Source organism: Castanea sativa, chromosome 3, assembly GCF_040712315.1.
Source record: "Castanea sativa cultivar Marrone di Chiusa Pesio chromosome 3, ASM4071231v1".
In the NCBI taxonomy this organism is placed as follows: domain Eukaryota; kingdom Viridiplantae; phylum Streptophyta; class Magnoliopsida; order Fagales; family Fagaceae; genus Castanea; species Castanea sativa.
Window position 1 is genome coordinate 29643757 of NC_134015.1, and position 23701 is coordinate 29667457.

Here is a 23701-nt window from a genome sequence, read left to right on the forward strand (position 1 = left end):
CTTGAAGTACTAAACACATCCTAGATCTATCCAATTACAAGTAAAGTTCGTTTTATCAAAGGATTAGCCAATTACATAAAATAGTGACATATGTTTCTAGTAGTGAATCACATATGTCCTCACAAGCACTAACAAAATCACATATTAATTTGCAAATGACCATACCCAAACCTCATTTCAAACCCAAATCAAAAATCACCCAATCTCTAAATTGACGAAGACCCAAACCAACAAAGAATTAAACCAAAAGAGAAATAGATAACAAACAAAAAATAGAACAGAGAAAGAAGATAGAGATCGGCGGTCACTGGTGGTGGTGTCACTGGTGGTGGTGGTGGTGGTGGAGCTTGTGGGTCTTTGCCAAACATTCCCTTGATGTTTAGCACACAAAACCAAACCCAGAAACAGATACCCAAACCTAGAATTGAACACCCAAAAACATTTGGCACCAGATCAAAGCTATTGGCAAGGAACAATAGCAGTGGTGGTGATGCAAAGCTCGAAAATCCCTAGCCAAATATCTCCATGGAATTGATTTGAAGAGAGAGTGGGCGATGGTAGTGGAAAAGCATGAGTTTTGACCATGGAAGAGGGAGTCTTCAGCCATTGTGGGTGTGGGTGAGAGAGGGAGAGAAAAGAAAGAAAGAAAGAAAGAAACAAAGAACCAGAGGTCTAGTAGAGAGAGAGAGAGAGGAGAAGGGTTTGGATTTGAGATGAGTAGAAGAGAAGGGTTTGGGCTAAAGTAATGGTGCTAATGGAGTTAGGGACAAATTTGTCTTTTAAGAATCAAGTTGGTTATTAGTCCAAACCTCAAGGTAGTTTAGTGGAATTTACAAAATAACATAAACATAGATATAATTTATGTTCAAATATGTATATAACATGATTTATTATATATATATATATATATGTATATTATTTTTTCTTATATAGCTTGATTTGTTATATATATTATTTTCTTATATAAGAAAATTTAAGTCAATTTGATATAATTCAAGATAAATATTGGCTTTTTTTCAATAAGTCAAGTATAATTTCCTTTAAATTATGTTGATCATAATTATTATTTTTAAAAATTTTAAACCAAGATTTATTTTGTTAAAAAAAAATGAAAATTACATATATACGAAAATATAAAAATTCTTTTAGAACATTTAAAATGTATACAAATCAATTATTTCAAAAAATTGAATGATAAATATCACTTTTGTATGAAAAATATAATAATGAAAAAGCTAGATAAAAATAATTTCTTTTATTTATAGACGACAAAGTAGAATATGTCCCAAAGTTTTAATCATAAAAAGTATTTAACCATAAAAATCATATTAATTTTTCTTTTAATGAAAGAATTTCCCAGCATTCCTACATTCCTAACTGTCTAGATGCAAAGGGAATAAGAAAAAAAAGAAAGAAAAATATTTTCCTTTAAATGAATAAGAGTGTTTATTGAAGGGAAAAAAGGGGAAGACACTAATATATTAAATGAGTGTTTGTAGAAGTATATTAATATATAATTATTTGTAGAAGGAGAGGGCAACAAATAAAGAAAATTATTACGTTACTGATAAAAATATATTAATAAATTATAGGGAGGGCAAAATTTTGGAAAATCCATCGCCACTGTTTTCAGAGGTGACAATAGAGAATTTGATATTGTGATTGGATTATTTGTAACTCTTTTCTTGTAGCAAAATTTCAACAAGATTTGGATTATCGGAGTAGTTTTTGCTTTGAAGAGGTGTTCATTAGTTTTTCAGTTCATTACTAAATTATTCTATAAATTGTTTACTATTTAATCTTTAGAGCTTTAACTTTGGCTTTTGATATCTAGTGTAAATTGTTTGTGATATTTACTTGTGCATGGAATTAATCTGTAGTTTACTTGTGCCAAAGAAAAAAAAAATCATTAATTTTACTGCATAAATTGTTCGGAGTCTAAAGCTATAATTTTTCATTACGGTATAGAGTTTTAGAATACATATACAGGTCAAATTAGAGTTCTTTGCTAGATATTTTCTGGTCCACGAATTGACTCTTGCGTCTTGACAATGGAATCGCGGATATATATTGTTAACAAGGTTGTGATGTAAGACTTCATTGGTAAATCCGCAAGATTGGAAAGGAAACATGAAGAAATTGCTAATTGTTTGAGACACAGAAGAAGGTTCAATGCATGTATGTCATCCAGGGGACTTGATTACAAGCAAACACATTTCAAGTTTCAACAACGCTTTAAATTATTAGATGAACAGTGCAATTTTCCATTACACATGGCTAGGCTTTCAGATACACATACCCACCAAACTTTTATTTCATCTCTTTAACATAAGCAATTCAAGTAATTTCTCTACTTCTGTTGGAACCCATTGTTTCTGCTCTAAATAGCAGACGAGTCTTATTTGTTGTTCAGTAAAGTTAAATCAAAAGTACGTAGTCAGCTAGTACCTCAAATTAGGTACATTTCCAGCAAGAAGCTGCAATAATGGGTTTAGACTTCCAACCAAGAACCAAGCAATTCTTCTCTTCCACAATTGTGTAACCCTCACAAACACTAGTTTTTCTTAGCCATTGTTTGGCTTGTGTGATCATCTTCAGTGGCATGGCCTGGAACCCGGCTCGACTCATCCTCCGGTGCCATTGGTCAACCCTTTCGTGCCGCTCCACCCTTGCCGGACCCTCACAGCTTACTATGTTTTTAATCTCCTCTGCAAAAAAGAGCTGCTCCATCTTAGCTCGCCTTGTGTCATACCTGGGCAGCATTGTATCTAAGGAGTCAAAGATAGCTGAATAGTAGTGCAATGCCTCCATGAACCTCCCTAGAAAGAAAGGGCCATGATGGCTTGAGTCTTGCTCCACTAGAACAAAAACCTTTGGTGATAGCTCATGTAATTTCTGTAACACAGAATTTAAAGCTCCTCGGCTTTCTTTAACCACAGTGTAACTGAAGGATGCTATTGATGACTAGAACCTCCCCCATCAAGAATTTTGAGGTTTCAGATTTTCAAAGTTGCTTTCCACCACTAAAACTTCAAAATTCAGTCCTAAGCTTTTGGCATAGAGCTCTAACTCAAATCCAATTGCTTGTAGGCGCTCAGCAGAGTTATACCAACACCAGTATTTCGAAGACAGCTAACTGGTTTGCCTTTACGGTTGGCAAGGCTTGGAATCAACTTGCGCCATTGATGCCCATGTGGCAGGCCTAAAGTCATGCTTAAGTCCACAACATGAACAGAACTCGCCCCCCTCAAAGGCTTCCAGAATCGATGCATTGGCTATGAAATGACTGAATTGGATTTGTGGGCAAATCTCATAAACAAGGTGTAAGGCCTCATCCTTCTCTGAAGTAAAAGCCAATATTTTCGCTGCTGGACCTATGAATCCCACAACCCCAAATGGTTGAACCATAGCAAGGCGGTCAGAGAGCCCCCGGACAAAGCAGGAAGCAACTCGCTGAAATGCAGTTCCAAAGACGAGGGCATTAGCTCTTGGCAGAGATAGTAATGTTGAAGCATGTGCTTTGTCACGACAAGCCACAGCCTCAGCACAAGCAATGAGTAGTTGGAGTAGTTTGACCTCGTCTCCACTCCCTTCTTCCTGAACCTTGTGTTCTTCACCTCCCATCATCGCTGCAGCTGCTTCTTCCATGGCCTCAATTGCTAAGTATCTCTGATTATAAGACCATATATGATCAAGAATTTGGAGTCTCGGCAAGCTACTCAAGGTATTAGTACTCGTTCTGCCTTCGCCACTATGAAAGTTTCCTTCACTTCCAATTGATTCATCACCACTTGGTACCTGCTTTAGCCTCTTATAGTTTCTTGTTTCACCTAAGGGAATTGGACTGGGAGAATGGTTTTTTGCCAATTTGGAAAGAGACGGAAAATGATAGCATGATATGGTCGACTGGCTGAGATCAAGAACATTCTCCTCATTACTTTTCTCATCACTTATTAATTGAGTTCGAGGATAGACAGTAGATGTCATACTGTTGCCTAGCAATGTATAAAAAATTTATGTAATGAAGCTTTAAAGAAAGACCCATCTATTTATAAGAGATGGCTAAACTTTCATTGTTAGGCGAGCATTGCGAGGTTATACAATATATAAAAAGAACTGTAAGGAATAATGCTCTAAAAAATAGATTTGAATATTGCCTTGCTGCTATCAGGCATAGAGCTATGTGAACATAGAGCAATCAGAGTATAGCTTCCACCATTTTCACGAAATTCCAAGAGGTTAGGAGTTATAATGTTTTTCTCTCTTGTCCTTCAATGCTCTGACCCCCTTGTTGTTTATGCTCATACGACTGTCATGTTTATATATACATATCCTACCCATTTTTCTTGTGGCTTTTAAATTGTATTATTATATATGTAGTTGTTTAACTAAACCTCAGTAAGTTGGTGAAAATAAACTCATGGAATAGCTAGAATATGCTCATTGCAAGTCAAAACCTAAATATTATCTTGCATCTCATGATTATTATAATAACCTCGGTAAGTTGGTGAATACAAATTCGTGGAATAGCTTGAATATGCTCATTGCAGGTTAAAACCTATATATTTTCTTGCATCCTAATTATTATTATAATTATCATTGTTATTTTTAAGGTGCTGCATAATGTGTGATGGTCTCTAGTATAACGAGGGTATACAACGTCCCATAGCAATAATGATCTCATGCACGAAATATATGCATAGTTCTCACATAGCATATGAGTCTCACAATTGTGTGAGATTTGCATGCTATAAGAGAAATTATTAGGTTCTAAAGATTTAGATTTAAATATTTAGAATCAATGTTGTATTGTGTTGGCAAACCTAGAACAAAATATGTCTAATCTAAGTGTTTAGGCAATGCTTAAATGTGCGTGTTTCAAGGTTCAAAGTCCAGCTGAGTTCAGAAAGAGGAGTGTGGTTCTGCCTTGCTCGACCGATTGAGAATTAGGCTCGACTGATTGAAAATCGCAGGCATAGTTTTTTTTTGCAGAATTTTAAATAGAACCAAGCCCGCGATAACGTTTAGAGGTTCATCTAAACTTCTACACATATAAAAGAAAAACCCTAGCCACGTTTTGAAGATGCTGAAGAAGACTTGTGTTTTACTCTTTGTGAGATTTGAGAGGTTTTATACTTTCTAATTACACAAGAATCTATCGGAGCCAAAACTACAATCAAGCATTGGTAGAACATAGTTTCTGCATCAAGATCATTACTGAAGGTGATTTGAAATATTTGAGTGGGGTTTCAAAGTCACAAGTAAGGCGGCTTGTGTTGTAGTAAATCTAAGGAGAGAATGAGTTCGTGAATTTGGAATTTGCATGTGATTGTGTCAGTAAGTCACTACTTGAGGTAGCAATAAATTTAGGATGAAATCTTTTGTAAAAACTTCAATTCTCTTATAGTGAATTTGGTTTACTAAAAGGATAGCTATGTCAAATCTTCCTCAGATTTTTACCTTGAAATAGTTAGGCTGCGTTTGTTTTGACTTCAAATGATTTTAGGAAATACTTTTACACCTTTTCGTGTGTTTGGTTGCGCATGAAAAATAGAGTTTTCCAGAAAATCATTTACTTTGACCGTAAAAAGAGGCCTTTGACTCGGAAAATGAATGCAAGTTCTATTTTACCTTCAAATCATTTCCGGGCTCACAGGCGCACAAAGAGAGAGAGAGAGAGGGAGAGAGAGAGAGAGAGATCGCACCCCAATATTGGTGCCGTCAAGTTCGCGCTACCGAGATCACATCGCTACCGAGATCGCACCCCAGCACCGGCGCCGCCATCTAGATCATCACCACCTAAGTCCGATCCACCTAAAACCGATCTTGTTCTCTACCCAAAGCTCATCGGCGCCATCGTTCTCGTTCTCGACCCAAAGCTCATTGGCACCGCCGATCTTGTCATCTCAATCTCATCGCCCATGACCGATCTTGTCGTCTCGATCTCGTCGCCCATGACCCATGACCGATCTCTCTCTTTCCCTCAATTTTCGATCGATCTCTCTTCCTCCCTCTCTTAGTTTGACCAAATTTTTTAGTTTAATGAATTTTTTTGAGCAAATTTTTTTTTCTTTAAGGGTATGTATTGAAATTTTCTATAATAAAATTTGTTTGGATGTTGAGAAAATGGCTGAGAAAATGTGAAAAATTTGTAGGAAAATAGCATTTTTAGAATGTTACCAAACACTGAAAATCAATTTTCGGACTATTTTCCATTGCACAACCAAACACCTGGGTTTATTTTCCTTACAGGAATTCATTTTCCCCTGCATTCATTTTACACTCGGAATTCAATTTACATTGAACCAAACGTAGCCTTAGTTTCATTGGTTTTCCTAGGTCATCATATCGTTGGGTTTTTTACTTTTCCGCATCTTTGCATGATATGATTTATTTGTGTTTAACTTAGATCTGAAAATTAATCTAAGTAATCACTTGATTAATAAATTAGGTTAAACAATCTGGTTTAAGGGTCTAAGAATAAACAGAAATGATGCATATATTCAATAAATGAGATACCTCCCACTCACATTGTATTCCCTCATTACACTTGATAATATTCGGCATGATAGACATGATCAAAACACCATGATTTAATCGCTCATTTTAGCTAGTGTTATTATACACAATTTTGTATCCTTTATGACTTAAGACCCCGTCTCCAATATTGACACTCAAGGTCTCAATTCTCAAGGGACCTTAGTCAAGCAAGATCTAGAGAACAACAAAATTGTTCAAAAACCATGCTAAATCCGCTGCTAGGAGTTGAATCTTGCTCACTCATTTTCCAATATATCTTTTCAACAATAAGAAAACTTTGAGTGAAATTTGTTCCAATTGAAAGTAGACATCCATTACTTTAAAATGGATATAAATTTGACACAATTTAAATTTAAAAGAAGTATATATGTTCTTTTGAAGCTGACATAGTTGAGTTGTCACAACTGTGTGGTTGCATACACAGCCAGCCCAAAAAAAGACATTAAAATGAGTTCTAGATGGAAAGTTTGATGCCTAAACCTGTGCCACACGATCTGGGTGCATTTTGCACAAAAAAAAAAGAGCTCTTAAAAATTTATCACACATTACTAAGATCCGAATTTTCAAGTGGAATTTGTGACTGGCTCGCGACTGTTTCGCGAGAAGCTTACCTGCGTGTGAGAGACTACCAAAGTGCCTCTTAAAAAAAGAGAGATTTTTGGGAGTGCTTTTGAGGGCACCTCTCTTTTCGGATATGTGGTGTGGAGTTGTCACTTATTTTTTATACAAACAAATAAGAAAAAATACTAAATACATGACTGAATTGTTCCATTCTCATTGATTGAATAAAAAAGAATACATGTTTGATAAATTGAAAATTACATGCCTTTGGGTCCTAGTTACAAACTACTAAAGATACATGGTTTTTTGTCCTAGTTACAGTCTGCCCAAAATAAAAAGCAAAGATAAGACCTAGGTCTACCTATCCAAAGACACTAAATTCGGGGCTAGGTTATAGAATGAGAAGGTGTTAGACACCCATTCTGCCCAAACAGAGTCTGGTCTTTTAGACTCTTAAAACCAATGTACCCTTAATGCATGACATGTATGATATGTTGTGTACACATGAAAAAACATAATTACACAAATCTATTTATGAATACACCCTCTTCTTTTGAGAATAATTCAGATCTGTATTGTGATGAAACAATGATTTTTAATTTGGTTTAGAAAGAATCAGATCTATTTTTGTGAATTTGAAAAACTAGTTTTGGTGAAAGAAAAATTAGATTTGTTTTTGGGAACAAGAAAGATTGGTTTTGGGGTTTGTAAAAAAACCAGATCTATTTTTAAGAATCTAAAAAAAATGGTTTTTGGTGAGAAAAATTCAAATCTGTTTTGGTGATTAAAAAAAAATTGATTTTGGTTTGTAAAAAATCAAATCTATTTTAACATGTAGAAAAAATGGTTTTAAGTTTGTAAAAGATCAGATGGGTTTTGTGATGATACAAAAAAATGGTTTATGATTAAAAAAAAATGAGATCTATTTTTATATGTGTAAAAGACAAGAAAAAAAAATATTTTAAGAAGAGAATTTCATTCATGAAATAAATTTATGCTACATGAACCTAACAAAACATAATAACCATAAACAAAATCATGCATAATCTTAATCTTTGTTCCAAAATCTATATATATTAAAAAAATCAAATCTGTGTCTAAGAAAGATACAAATCAGCTTTTGATTTGAGAAAAATTCAGATCCGCATCTAATGAAGATGTAGATCCATTTTTTGTTTGAAAAAAAAATCAAATCTACATCTAGGAATGATGCAGATCCGTTTTTTATTAAGGAAAAATTTAGATTTACATTTAAGAAAGATGCAGATCTGTTTTTAATTAAGAAAAAATTCAGATCTACATCTAAGAAAGATGCGGATCTATTTTTAATTAAGGAAAATTTCAGATCTACATCTAAGAAAGATGCAGATCTATTTTTATTTTAAGAAAAAATATCGGTCATATGTAGATTATTGAAATTAAGAAAAAGATCACAACAATTATATAGAAAATCAAGATCATGCTTTAAACAAAACAATGATTAACAATTCATGTTATGGATAAAGAAAAACATGCATCATCATAAAAGAGAAAAACATAAAGAAAAGGAAAATGGTGATTGAAAACAACCTCTTGCATGAAGCACTTCTTGTTCTTGAGATGATGTTTTATGGTTCAAAACAATTTATTCAATTATCTTTGAAACCTAAAAACCCTAATTTCAAAGAGGGGATTAGCAAATATGAGCAGTCTCTCTAGAGGGTGAAAAGTGTCAAGAGGGGTCCCTCCTTGAGCATAAAAAGAATCCCCTAAATTTCGAGAGGCATCCCCTATTTATAGAGATTGGAATGCTGAAAAAAATCAGCAAAAAACGTATGGGGGAAAATCCTAAAAAAAATGAGATTTGGATAAGAGTATTCTAATTTTTCAGATCAGAACTAGTTTCGTATTTTGATCATATCTCTTTGCTCAAAAATAGGATTAAGCTGAAATTTTGATATCTGAAGATAAATTCGATTCTCTACAACCTGTCCAGAAATAGTCTAGTCCAAATTTTGAGTTCTACTATGCCAAAAGTGCCTCAGAATATGAATCTGAAATATGCTACTTGATTAGCACGTTTTTGAAGTGTTTTCCAACTCTAAGACTTTATTTGGATGAATTTCAGAGTTATTTTCATGATAAACCTCATTCCGAAGTGATAATTATGACTTTTAAAATAATTATTTTGAATATAATTATCCCAAAAGCGTAATTATCCACAGTCTTTAAATATTATCAGCTTATTTGTTTTAATCCCATGCAACAAATCTCACTTTAAGAAAAATACTCCACCAATCAGATAAATTTATTTAATTAATTTTAATCATTAACCAATCAAAATTAATTTCAATTAATCACATGTGATAGACCGTGCAAAATTGATCATGCGATATCTTTCAATCCGACAGTCCGATTTGGAAACCGGACAAACTGTCGCAACTGTTAAAACCTCAAGATCATTTTTATGATATGCAATGAACAAATTAATGCATATAATGCAATCATGATTTTTGGGTACATAAATGGTCACTCTAGTAATCTCCCTTGATTAAATCATAGGTGCAAAATCAAGTGTCTACACTGCGAAAAGAGCCACGTGTAGAGCATATGATCGGAAGATGAAGGGTCGTGCTAGGCTATATGTTTTCATGAGTGACTCGCGGGAAAGGCCAACCCACAAAGGACCCGTAAAACTTTCAGTTTGACAAAAAGTTATGTTTTGCTTTACTATATCTTTACTCACATTATATATACCCTCATTACCCACAAATTGGAAGGAGTGTTTTTCAGAAAGAAAACCCTAGAAAATACACTTGAGAGTTAGAGATTGTTATATCCACAATCATCTACACATTTCTTTGTATTTTTCCTCAACTCCTACCTCTCCATCTTCATATCTTTGAGAGGTTGCTAGCCCAAACACATACCACACTCATCCTGCGTATAAAGTGAGATTTTGGTGATATTGGGAAGTATTAAAATGAGTCATTCATTGGCGGATGCAATCAGGCTGAATTGCGAGATCCGGAAAGCTAAAGAAGACAAGACTTCGAGAAGTCAGTTGGTAGCAGGAGCTTGGAGGGCTCAAGTACATGGGGTAGACTAGGCTTGTAGGGTTTTTTGTTATTCGTGTACTCCAACTTTATTTTCTAGTGGATCAATTTCGACTTGAAGGGTCGTAGAGAGGTTTTTCGCCGAGTTTTTCGGTTTCGTCTGTGATAACTCGTCTCTTGATTAATTGCATAATTAGCATAGCTCATTAGGGGGTTCATTGATATATAGAATTAGGCCGTGGGACATGAAAGTAAAGGCTTTCTCATAGGTGGGGCGGACTTGAGTGCCTAACAACAGTTGGTCCTTGGTGCGAACCTTAATCGACACGCTTTGAGACCCAACAAAAATATTGGAATACTTGCCCAAGAAAGCTAAAATTCAGATTTTTGATAGAAACCCTGACCCAACGTTTATAATCGAAACGCGAACCAAAGGTATAAGTTGACCTTGACCCAATAATTATAAAGAATCACGAACCAAAGGTATAAAGTTTGAACGCCACAAGGAAGAATCCCTGATAAGTTCATAGTTCTTGAAGAACCAAAAGAAGAGCAAAGCCTCACCTTTTCTAATTTTTATTCAATAATATTATATGAAAAACGTTTACAGACTTAAGGGCCTATTTAAGGGCTCCATAAAACTTGACAGACAAGAAAATATATTCTAAAATAACTCCTAATTGATACCTTACCATATCTAAAATCAAATTTGACCTAAATTGCATTAAATGCACCTAAAAACAAGGAATTAAATCACCTAAACATAAAATAACGTTTTTACATAAAAATACCAAAAATATAAATTACAATAATTAAACAGTAAATTGTGTCCTACATCAGACCCCTCCACTTGAAACAAACTCGTCCTCGAGTTCATCTTTGAAATCTGAAATCTTCTGCTCCAAATAAACAAATACTTCGAATGCTTTAATGACTTGATCCGGTTGTGAAATTTGAATCCTTCATAAAGTGTAGCAGAAAATTTCTTCTCATCTACTTTCAATTTATTTGCAACATCAATCAACAAAGGGTTGATAATAAAATTAAAATTTTCTACTCCAAGAAAATCAACATATTGTATAGTCATCTTCAACAAATCAACTGAGACTTGAGGATTGTGAGTTGTGAAATCATCCTCATATTTGACTTCAATTGAATCTTCCACAATGTTCTCAATAATTACCATCTCTTTTTTTTCACTTTTTTTTTTGGATGATAACAGGAAACAAAAGATAAAAGGATAGAAAACTGATTTTAGAACCTGTGCTCTGATACCAAATGATGTGAACCTCAATTGACACGCTTTAAGACCCAACAAAAATATTGGAATACTTGCCCAAGAAAGCTAAAATTCAGATTTTTGATAGAAACCCTGACCTAATGTTTATAATCGAAACGTGAACCAAAGGTATAAGTTGACCTTGACCCAATGATTATAAAGAATCACGAACCAAAGGTATAAAGTTTGAACGCCACAAGGAAGAATCCCTAATAAGTTCACAGTTCTTGAAGAACCAAAAGAAGAGCAAAGCCTCACATTTTCTGATTTTTATTCAATAATATTATATGAAAAACGTTTACAGACTTAAGGGCCTATTTAAGGGCTCCATAAAACTTGACAGACAAGAAAATATATTCTAAAATAACTTCTAATTGATACCTTACCATATCTAGAATCAATTTTGACCTAAAAAGCATTAAATGCACCTAAAAACAAGGAATTAAATCACCTAAACCTAAAATAACGTTTTTACATAAAAAATACCAAAAATAATAAATTACAAAAATTAAACAGTAAATTGTGTCCTACATCAGTCCTTGATACATGAAGTAAGTTGTTGTTCTCATATGATGGAGAGCTATTTTAAGTTCTGTTGGACTAAAGAAGAACGGAATGGAGTTGCCCATTATCTAGCTAGGGAAGCTAAATTCTTGGTAGTGGAAGTTGCCAATTTTGCCTTTGAGGCCCCTATTCGTATTTTGAGCCTCATCAGGGATGATCTAAGTAAGAGGGGCTATGTAAACCAGTTTCTTTGTTCCTTTTATCTCTTTGTTTTTGTTTTTTTGTTTTTTGTTTTTTTTTTGTTTTGCTTGTATTTTATTTGGTTTTTTTTTTTTTTTGAATCTCAAATACATATGGAGTTTGAACCCAAATTTCTTATTTAAGGACACAATATTTTATGAATTGAGCTAATTAAAACTGATTTATCTGTCCTTTTTAATTGGGCTTTCCTGAGGGGAAAAAAAGTTGTGGTATTTTTTTAGCCAACTCCCTCATCTTAAATCCTTGTCCCAATGTTGTTGGTTAAACCCACCAACCAACTCCAAACATTTAAAAAAAAAAAAAAAAAGTGCTCTTCTTAGGCTGCGTTTGGTTCGACGGTAAATCAATTCCGGACGGAAAATCATTTCCGGGAAAAATATTTTCCCGTAAAGAAAATGTACTCATGCTGTTTGGTTGCACCATGGAAAATAAGGGCAGCAAACAAATTCCACTGTTTGGCATTTTCTGGAATTCGTTTTACTGTATTCATTTTCCCATGTTTGGTTTGTTCACACATTTTACGGAAAATATGAAATGCATTTACAAATAAAAACACACGTACCTAGATGAACCTGTAATAGCACAAAAATAATCATCCACTTCAATAGTTACAAAAAGCATCACAAAAATAATCATCGACTTCAACATCAACAAAGAGCATCCGAATATCACGTGGTAATATTTATATCAAAACGCACATAATGTACTTTCACCATTACAAGTCCATGGTATGCAAAATTGATACCTACACGTGGTATGCGAACGATACACATGTGCCCTACATGCTTAAAGTCACCACACATAACTTGGGCAATTGTATCGTCCCAATAATACAAAAGAGTTCACATCCTACAGGTTACAAATACATACATAGGCTGCTTACCGATAATACAATTGTCACATATATCATACAATGTTAGGATCATACTAGTACTACATCACACACAATCCCTACCATCACAATCAGCACTAAACAGACAAGTCAGGGTCGAGTGAACAAATAACTATCCATCCAAAGCTTCCTTAGCTTAGCATTCTTGGCCAGAAATCCCCTAGCTACCTTCTAATTTTCACACAGATGGTCAAAGGCAGTTGCGAGCATATCTTCACTATACCTATCCGCCGCCATAGCCATCACCTCAGAGTAAAGACTATTAAAATCAACAGGCCCCCGACTGATTTCTTTCAAGGCCACAATTTCCTTAAGCGATCAGACAAATCGATCGAGAGCGCTATCATCAGAGGGAGGTGCACGGCCTCTTTTGCGGGACTTTGAAAGTGTGGACCCAGTGGTGGACGATTCTACCACATTCTTCCCCTTATCCACCACACCCTCCTCCCCATTATCAGCCACCATCTCAGTGCTCTCTACATTGTCATGCTCTGTGTCAATATCAACATATGACTTAGCAAAGCTTCCTGTGGCCAAATCCTTACCCACTAGAATGGCCAACTCATCACACATCTCTATCTTCTTGTTCAAAAAATCAGCATGCTTACGATGTGCCTGTAAGGGAGACAGGAACATACAATAACAATGCAATGATCACTTCACTCATAAATTCAATATTCAATTCAATATTGATGTCATTAGATGATTTATGTGAATGATAAACAAGTATAAGCTATTATTACCACAAGAGACATAATCCATGATTTATGGGATAAGAACAATAGAAAATATAATGCACAAATATAGTTGAAAGCCATACCATAACTTCCTCTTGGTACGTCTTTGCATCGCACGTAATCATTTTTAAGCTATCATCCCAACCAAACCCACTCTTCTTTTGAAGAGTTTGAATGGTAGTCCACATTGTCCTCAAAGTACGCATTCGATTCTCAACATACGAGGGGTGGCACTCGACCCCAAACTGTTCAGTTATTGCCTTGGCGACAGTAGCGAAGGAACCGGGCTTAAAAGTGTTCGAGGGCTTGTTGCCCTTCGTGGCCTCTTCGGCAAGTATAGTTAGCATTGTCGTGTGCATTGGTGGCAACCATCGGAATTGCTTACTACCCACCTTTTCTTTCCCTTTCGACATTACTACATATGATAATTGCATAGTGAGACTAGCATTTAAACAATCCAAGTAGCATTCACAAATTACTGTGCATATGAACAACAAATCAAACACACATACAACCACGATTATAGATGTGCACAACAGAACGAAACAACTACTGGAAATAACAATGTATTGTTGAAAATAATGATCCTTACACCACCAGAAGTCTACAGTAAATAGATTAAGCATATATAAAACAAGAATACAGTACATATGACAATCATATAAATCTAAATAAAGTTCTACTCTCCACTCACAGTATAATCGAGACCACGCATAGCTTTGCATATCTCATCTCTCTTAGCATTCCACACTCTCTTGTCTTCAACGGAATCCCGACGTGATTTGTGTTTCTTGTTGGGAGCCACTACCCTCTACTTGGTTCATTGCGGCTTCCATAATATAGTCGGCCAGGATCAACCCCCATAATGTGATTATGAATCACACAACATGCTAACACTACTTTCACTTGTGTTTCAAAAGACCAAAATGGTTCTGCATTCAACACTCGAAAACGTTTCTTCAACACTCCAAACCCTCGCTCAATGGTAGTTCTCAAGGAAGAGTGTCGGAGGTTGAACAATTCTTGTTCATTCTCAGGAGGACTATCACTAAACTCTTTCAAGTGATATCGCACACTCCGATAGGGTGACAGAATTCCATTTTTATTACCATACCCAGCATCACCAAGATAATACTTACCTACATATGTTCAAAAATAAAACCAAATCACTACTATGCTTCGAAAAATGCACAAAATTTATTAAACTAATAAACTCAAAAGGTGAAGTAATCCTATAATACCTGAGGGAATTGAAAATCCCCTTGGCCTAGCAAATGCATCATTTAACACACGTGAATCATGTGCATTGCCTTCCCATCCAGCCAATACATAAGTGAACTTCAAGTCAAAACTAATGGCAGCTAACACATTTTGTGTGGTTCCACCTTTGCAACCACGAAACCTTCCTTGTATCTCAGGTGGCACAGATGCACGAACATGTGTACAATCTATCGCTCCAATACAATCCTAATTTTTGACAAACATAATGATTTAGAATTACACAAACTTTCACAATTTACACATATACACAAGTCTTAATATTTACCTTGAAATAGGGGTAGAACCTTCTGCTATCCCTTATCTTTGGGGGTGTATCTTCGCTAGGCAGTCTTATTAGAGCTCTATATAATTTCAGGACCCCCCTAAGGACGACGTTGAAGTATCTATGGACAGTTTCAGTTGATCTATGGAACCGACTACCAATTACACGAAACCTCACATTATGACCAATAATGTGCAAAAAAATTAGCACTTGCTCCGTAACGGACATGTGCGTAGTAGGGCGTATGTGCTCCCCCTCAGTGAGGATGTGACATAAGTGGTGGAAAGCTATAGGTTTCATCCTAATTTGACTAACACAAAGTCTCTCACTTCCATGCAGAATACTATTTATGTAATGCTCTCTTTCGGCTGCATGATTAACATAAGGCGCCCTAGGCAGTCGTCTACGTTGCAATTTCCTTACCAACGCAACCCCCACAAGAAGGACAGATGCAACTGAGGCAAGAACTGTTGCTTTGGTTTTTTTCTTCATCTAAAACATCACAAACATTGTGGTCTAAGAGGTATGCAAACAAGCATGATATTGAGTACATAGTATATAAAAACAGCCACAACAGTAAAACAATCCAAATTCAAGCAATCTATAGTATTTTTTTTTTTTTTTGAACAAGTGAGATCAAAACCATTATGAGCAGCCATAAAATGTTTAATTCCCCTTTAAATAATAATCTAAACATTTTCTAGCTAAACAGTAGAATACCCATCAACAAAAACACCAAGAGCTTTAACACCAACAAATCACATTGCATTTATATTTCTGTATAATTGTAAGAGCAGCAAAATTGAATTTCTAAAATCAATAATTAAATAAATAACTACATAATTTTAAAAAAGTAAATAAATAATTAAATAGGTATTTAATTAAATAATTATATATATATATAAGCCATATCGGTTCAACCCAGAGTACCATTTGTAGAGGGTGGGTCGGAGGTTTGGATCGGGTTTTGTAGAGGGGTGGGTCGGAGGTGTGTGGGTCGGAGGTAGGTGGATTGGGTTTTGTAGAATGGGTTGGAGGTGTGTGGGTCGGAGGTGGGTGGATCGGGCTTTATGGAGTGGGTCGAAGGTGGAGTGGGTCGGAGGTGGGTGGTTCGGGCTGTGTAGAGTGTGTCGGAGGTGGGTGGTTCGGGCTGTGTAGAGTGGGTTGGAGGTTGTAGAGTGGGTCGGAGGTTGTGGTGAGGTTTTGTAGAGTGGGTCGGAGGTTGTGGGTCGGAGGTGGGTGGATCGGGCTGTGTAAAGTGGGTCAGAGGTTGTAGAGTGGGTCGGAGGTTGTGGGTGAGGTTTTGTAGAGTGGGTCGGAGGTGGGTGGATCGGGCTGTGTAAAGTGGGTCGGAGGTGTGTGGGTGTGGGTTTGTCCAGTGGGTCGGAGGTGTGTGGGGATCGGAGGTGTGTGGGTGAGGTTTCGTCGAGTGGGCCGGAGGTGTGGGTTGTTTGGTGTGTGAAGGAGAATGCGAGAAACGGTGGAGGAAACTCACCGTGGGAGAGTGGCGGCGCTCGTCGGATGGTGGGTGAAGCTCGGACTGGCTTGAGGCAGGGAGTGGAGCTTGACTGGAGTGACTAACAATGCGAGAAGCCGAGAGGGAAAATGAGGACTGAAACCAATTGAAGGTAAAATACAAATGGAAAATATTTTTTGGGTGGGAGGCAGTATTTTACAGTCAAATGTTGCTAATTTTCCCTTTGACCAAAATTTCAGGTGTTGTCAAACACCCGCAAACGCGTAAAACAATTTCCTGAAAGCGTTTACCGTCGAAACAAACGCAGCCTGAAGGTAAAATACAAATGGAAAATATTTTCCGGGTGGGAGGCAGTATTTTACAGTCAAATGTTGCTAATTTTCCGTTTGACCAAAATTTCAGGTATTGCCAAACACCCGCAAATGCGTAAAACAATTTCCTAAAAGCGTTTACCGTCGAAACAAACGCAGCCTTAGCTTTCCAAGCGCCATGTCGTCAGCGCTGGCGTATACTATCAAATCGTGCATGTGGACAACGTTTCTTCGAGATAGGAGCAACATGGAAATGTTTCAAAATGAATGTGGATTTCGTGTAAAATCCACATTTAGTTCAAAAACGTGGAGTCCTCTTTTTTTTTATTAAAAAATGTCCTTATACCTTTATGTTTAAGCAGAGACAAAATTAAAGGACAATTTGATAAAAATGTAATTCTAACTCTCACTAAAACATTGCCTAAAAAATAGGACTACTCTCCTTTTAATTTTCAAATTGATTTATTCACTAGTAAATTAAATTTTCAAAATAAAAATTATGTATATAAAATAAAAAAACACAGTTTTTTTTTTCTACAAAATAGGACCACTGACAAAAAAAAAAGCCCGCGCGAAGCGCGTGTGATGAAGTTAATAATGTATAATTGATCTCCAATTCCAATTTTCTTTTGCTACGTAAGAAATTTAAGAATGAAAGAAATATTTATAGAAATTAAATCCTTTCAAAATCAATACTGGTTTGCGTGTAAAGAGGCTATGATGAAAACGAATGTTATCTGGACCAAAATAAATAACTAGACTCTTTGAATTTTCTTCGCAACAAATTGCATGACTATAGCGAATTAAATGAGAGAGAGAGAGACAGAGAGAGAGAGAGAAGAAAAGAAAAAAAAAATTCTAGATGATGTTATACATGCATGTTTGTGCAAGATTTATTGACGAATTGTCAACTAAGAGTAAAGTTATAGTTGTTATAAATCTTATTATACAAATCTTGTGTCTACCTTTTTTTAAAAAATTTAAAATTTTATTTATTATGTCGTTGATGGTCAGGTTATATTGTAAGCATTTTGTAAGAATTTTGTTTATGTGAATAGTGTAACCAAATTCATAAATCTTATAATCCATAAATTTGTTGTGGTCTTACCTATTACAAATTTTATTCTATAATTCTTACAATTTTAGTTGACCACATACCATTTTTTATTTTATTTTATGTTAATTAAACAATCAAAATATAAATTTATATATTTGTGGAAATATTGTAATCATTTTTTTATGAATTTGGTTTCAAAATATAAAATGAAACTGTCATCAAAATAGAATTTAAAACATTGACATAAATCTGAAAATTAAACAATAAAAATATTTCTACGTACTAATAGATAAAATGAAATTGTCATAAAAACAGAATTTAAAATTCTGACTAGAATCTCAAAAACAAAACCCAACAGATCGATACCATACATGATAGAGCATCAAACCTAAAACATTAAATTAATCGAAATGCAACAAATTTATATATATAATAATAGATGAAATTGAGAGAAAGTACAATTAAATTCTAAATTGAAGTCTAATTTTGTGCCATGTGCCCCATCTAACTTTTTAAATTTTGTGGTAAGTAAATTATTGGGTGCAAAAACCAAAGAGTTTAGATCCAATTAGATTCTAAATAATGTCTAATTTTGCGCCATGTGTCTGATCTAATTTTTTAATTTTTATGTTAAGTGAATTATTAGGTGAAAAAATCAAAGGGTCTAAATTTAATTAGATTCTAAATTGAATTTTAACTGAAGTTCAATTTTGCACCATGTGCCCTATCTAATTTTTAAACTTTTATGGCAAGTGAATTATTGGGCACAAAAATTGAAGAGTCTGGATCTAATTTTTAAATTTTTGTGGCAAGCAAATACTGATTCACTCCCCACAAAGATAACACTGTTGTGACGAGGTATTTTATAGGATCGTTTCTGTAATAAAGTCCCACAAGATACTCTTCATGTATAATGGCATTGTCCACGTTCAAAGGGGGTTTTGTCCATTCCATATATGTCTTGAACTACTCCAACATTCATATATGATGAAAATTTATATTGGTCATATTTTAGTAATTTTACATGATGTTAGACGTTACACCAAGAATTTTGATGGGTGTAGACGTGTACTTTTGCTTTGTCCCATGTAAGTCCATGGCTCACTTACTAGCTCAATTAATATGCTTGCCATGTGGACACTTTTTAGGTGTGGATGGAATAGCTTCAACCATATTCCTTGATTAAGCTTCAACCATATTCCTATGTAATGAAAGTTATTGCTATTTTCACTCCAAAAAGAAAAGACCAAAAGAGAGAGGGAGAGATCTGAGGGTTACCCCATATCACCCTTTCACCTCTGTCAAATTACTGAAACAACATTTGGTAAATTTTTAATTTTTACTTTTTAAATTTGGGCATTATATATGATTTTTTTTTGTTTATTTGAGTAATTGGTAGTAGATATTGTTTCTTTTTTGGGGGCTAATTTTGTAACAACTATTACTTTTAATGTGCCTACATTTCTTTTTCTTTTCTACTTTTACAACGACAAATTTTTAGCTTACAATTGTTATGGTGTATGATTGTTGAGTATTCCTACAATCAATTCACTATATTCTATGATAAGCGAATCATTTGAATTTATCATTTTCTACTCCCATTTGTTGATAATATATGTTTAATGTATTGCTATAACCTTTTGCAAGCAGTTTCCATTCTTATTAAAGGAGTTGTGATGTGGAAGATTTCAAGAAATGTAATGAAGCATCTAACTCAATACATCTACGATCAATTATTCAAATAATCAAGCCGTTTTTATTGCTATTGGATGCAATTTGCAATATCGCATCTATGATTCTTATTGGGTGGTATTTCTCATCTATTAGATCCAAATAAACGTAACTTAAAATTTTTTTTGTTTGTTTGTTTGTTTGTATTTGGTTATTTTTTTTTATAATTTTGTATCACCCGTTTTAGTGAAGTAGGTTGTAATAAGGTATTTGTGATCCATAGCTGATTTAAGGGTTGAGTTCGAATTCAATAAGGATGGGGTGTAAAACTCATATTTTACACCATCCAAAAAGAAATTGCCACATCAGTTTTTAATTTAAAACTCAATAGATCTTACCACACATAATAACATCTCATTAAACTCACAATTAAGTTAGATTTTTCAAATGTGTATTAGAATTGAATGAGTGTAGTTGTGCTTATTTTTTAATACATGTAATATGATGAAGTGACATGTTGGGATTTGAGGGGTAAAACTTCGTTTTTACACCACATTCTTATAAAATTTAATCTCTTAAGGCTTCAGCCCCAATGCTATTTTGACTTATCGAGGCCCCTTGGCAATTGGGAAAAATGAGTTTTTATTTTTGATTTTTAAAGAGCAACCTTAAATATATATATATATATATATATATATATATATATATATTTTTTTTTTATTTATTATTGCATATTTCTTTTATCATTAATAAGGAATTGCCATTATGGGATTCCTCTTAGAGATCAACATCAGGTGTTGTAAAAATATGTCATTTTAACACATCAAAAAGCTCCTTTTAAATCTCAATAGATACAATCTGTCGAGCTATATATCGAGCTTTAAAGTACAGCACTTCTTTACTTGTTTTTTGAACAGATTTGCATGACTTTAACTCTTGACTTGAACACATTGTTGCTTGAAGACTTAAATCATTCTAGATCTACCCAAATACAAGTAAAATGTGTTTTGTCAAAGGATTAACTAATTTTAAATGGCATATGTTCATAACAAATTTCACATATGTCCTAACAAGTATAAATAATAGACAGCCAATCAATTCATTAACAATGTCAAAGAACCATAAAGTAGGCTCTGTCTGCATCAACTCCCTTCAGATCAATGAATAAACCGACTCTATTTTAGAAGAGCCACGCTAATAAGGATATATTTCTTCTCCCAATTCTTTTCATAAATGGTTAAAGCGTTAATCTTTTAGATGGGATAAGATTTTATCCGTATGACATCTGTTTTATAACGATTATTCGGCAAATTCAAACTCAAGTTTTTTATCTAATAAAAAATTTAGTTAGTGAAGCTAATTGAAATAACTTATAATCAGTGAAGCTAATTAATTCACTGTTAAAATGATAAATTATAATTAGTATGAACTCACTTTTACGTATGTATAACCTTGACACCATTATCCACCATGACAACTTGTCAACAATTATCTTATTCACCATAAGATTCTTGGATTCTTTGAGTCTACCTCTTATAGGCACCTCTATATAACCCTACTGGCATTGTGGCAACCATTTTCATCACTGCCTATTAGTCAAACACTCAAACCTCGTTAGGTTGCTTGGACCATTAGTTCTACGTAACAATGGAGGTTGAAGTTATCTCCAAGGAGACCATCAAACCCTCATCTCCGACCCCTAACAATCTCCCCTACCAACAGCTCTCCTTCCTCGATCAAATTCAACCTCCAGTTTACATGCCTCTAGTTCTCTTCTACCCAAAAGTTGAAGGTGCCAATTTTAGCAAGGTACAGCTATGTGACAAGATTAAGAAATCCTTATCCGAAGCTTTAACACTATTCTACCCTCTAGCAGGACGGGTTAAAGGCAATCTTTATATCGATTGCAACGACGAGGGTGTTCACTACATGGAAGCTGAGGCTAAGTGCAAGCTCTCTGAATTTCTTGAGAATCCCAACCCTGCTGAGCTCAACAAATTCCTCCCATATGAATTGGACCATCCCAATGAATTACCTATAGCAGTCCAAGGTACCTTCTTTGACTGTGGTGGCCTTGTGATAGGTGTGGTAATGTCTCATAAGGTTTCAGATGCCTTATCATTCGTCATGTTTCTCAAAAGTTGGACTGCTATTGCTCGTGGTGATAGCAACATAGTGAGCCCTCAATTCCATTCCGCCAAGCTTTTCCCACCAAAAGCTTTATCTGGCTTTGATCCAACTACTGGGATGGTAAAGGAAAAAATTGTGACAAAGAGGTTTGTCTTCGAGGCGTCTGCTATAGCTTCCATTAGAGAAAAATACAGTACTGAAGACAAGAACATTGAATACCCACGCCCGAGTCGTGTTGAGGCCTTATCGGCTTTCATATGGAGCCGGTTCATGGCTGCAACTCAACCAAAAGAAGACCCAGATAAGATTTACGCTATGGTTCATGCTGTGAACCTAAGAACGAGGATGGATCCACCTATTCCTGACGATTACTTTGGAAATTTTAGTCGAATTGCTTTTTCGGTACCATCCAGGGACACTGAGGATGGATTTTATGGCATTATCAAACCAATGAGAGATGCTATAAAGAAAGTGGACGTGGAGTTTGTGAAAAATCTCCAACAGGATGATGCGCACTTGAAGTATATTAAAGAGCGCGCCGCAGGAATCAAGAAAGGAGAGGTGTTTTCGTTTGCCTTCACTAGCTTATGCAGGTTTCCTCTATATGAAGCTGATTTTGGGTGGGGGAAGCCTGCGTGGGTAACCACGGCTAACTTGACGTTCAAGAATCTTGTTTCCTTCTTTGACACCAAGTCAGGGGATGGAATAGAGGCATGGATTTTTTTGAAAGAGGAAGACATGGCTAAACTAGAAACAGATGAGGAGCTCTTTGCCTACAGACGTTAAAGAATCTTGTTTCCTCCTGTGATGGAACTGCATGAAATTTGGTGACGTGAAGAGAACAACTCTGGAAACAAATTCGTGACCTTTGGTGATGAACAATATCACTTTTCGAGCAATTTCATTTATTTAGGTCTTGAAATCATCTTTTTTTTTTTATCTTAAAAACTATATATAAAGTTTTTCCTGTTTTGGAATGCATCTTAAAGATAGTTTTGCATTTTTAGTAAAATTTACTATTTTGCTATTTAATTTTGTAATTAGCACAAATTAGGATTTTAAGGGCTTTCTTTAGTTGCCTTAGTGTGTTTTTTTTAATGTATTGTGGCCTTCAAGTCGCAATTTAGATTTTAGTTTAATAAATTATAAGAAATTTCTCCCAAGTTTTTGGTGGATTCTCAGATTGTATGTCTCTATTTGTGAATTCAAAAAATTCTTGTGAATTTGAGATTATTTTATTGAATTAGACGTGTTTTGCTTTTTATGGCTTTTGATATATATATTTTGCAAGCAAGGAATTTTTTACTTTGTTAAGTATGGTAGCCAAATTGCCTTTTGGTTTCCATTGTATTTTAGGTGAACTTTTGTTTAATAGTTTTTTTTTTTACAAGATATAAATTTTATTTAGCCTAATCTATATATATATATATATATGTGTGTGTGTGTGTGCGCGCGCGCGCGCGTTTATGTAAAACTTCCTTTTAGAAACTTGAACATTGGTTATTCTCCTTTCACCCCGCAAAAACTTAGTACTTATAGAATGATCATCATGCCAAAAGTGCACGGTGGTACCATTTTTGACTTCCCCACGCAAACTTTTGCCAATTTTCCACACTTTTTTCCTTTTTTTTTTACACTCTCAGGAGCAAGCAAAAGGGCAAAAAGTATATAGCGACGTTTTGGAAACGTCGCTATAAGTTTCC

General features: G+C 34.9%; 2 protein-coding genes and 1 pseudogene across 2 annotated transcripts; 1 reads left to right on the forward strand and 2 right to left on the reverse strand.

The window, feature by feature from the left end:
• Positions 1–2454: 2454 nt before the first annotated feature.
• Positions 2455–3987, reverse strand: LOC142628799 (GRAS family protein RAD1-like; annotated as a pseudogene).
• Positions 3988–13390: 9403 nt separating this feature from the next.
• Positions 13391–14222, reverse strand: LOC142628800 (L10-interacting MYB domain-containing protein-like). The gene is made up of 2 exons (XM_075802838.1): positions 13893–14222; positions 13391–13687 (listed from the first exon to the last, which is right to left on the reverse strand). Exons 1-2 carry the CDS (start codon positions 14220–14222, stop codon positions 13391–13393), a joined length of 627 nt encoding a protein of 208 aa, XP_075658953.1.
• A 7245-nt stretch (positions 14223–21467) lies between these two features.
• On the forward strand, positions 21468–23124 carry LOC142629746 (stemmadenine O-acetyltransferase-like). The gene has a single exon (XM_075803783.1). It carries the CDS (start codon positions 21516–21518, stop codon positions 22782–22784), a length of 1269 nt encoding a protein of 422 aa, XP_075659898.1. The 5' UTR covers positions 21468–21515; the 3' UTR covers positions 22785–23124.
• Positions 23125–23701: the final 577 nt, after the last annotated feature.

What these genes read in the sequence shown, in the direction of transcription:
- LOC142628800 (XM_075802838.1), bottom strand. Translation starts at nt 14,222, where the DNA reads ATGTCGAAAGGGAAAGAAAAGGTGGGTAGTAAGCAATTCCGATGGTTG. An exon ending in CGTACCAAGAGGAAGTTATG is followed by an intron (nt 13,688 to 13,892) that starts GTATGGCTTTCA and finishes TCTCCCTTACAG; the next exon opens with GCACATCGTAAGCATGCTGA.
- LOC142629746 (XM_075803783.1), top strand. Translation starts at nt 21,516, where the DNA reads ATGGAGGTTGAAGTTATCTCCAAGGAGACCATCAAACCCTCATCTCCG.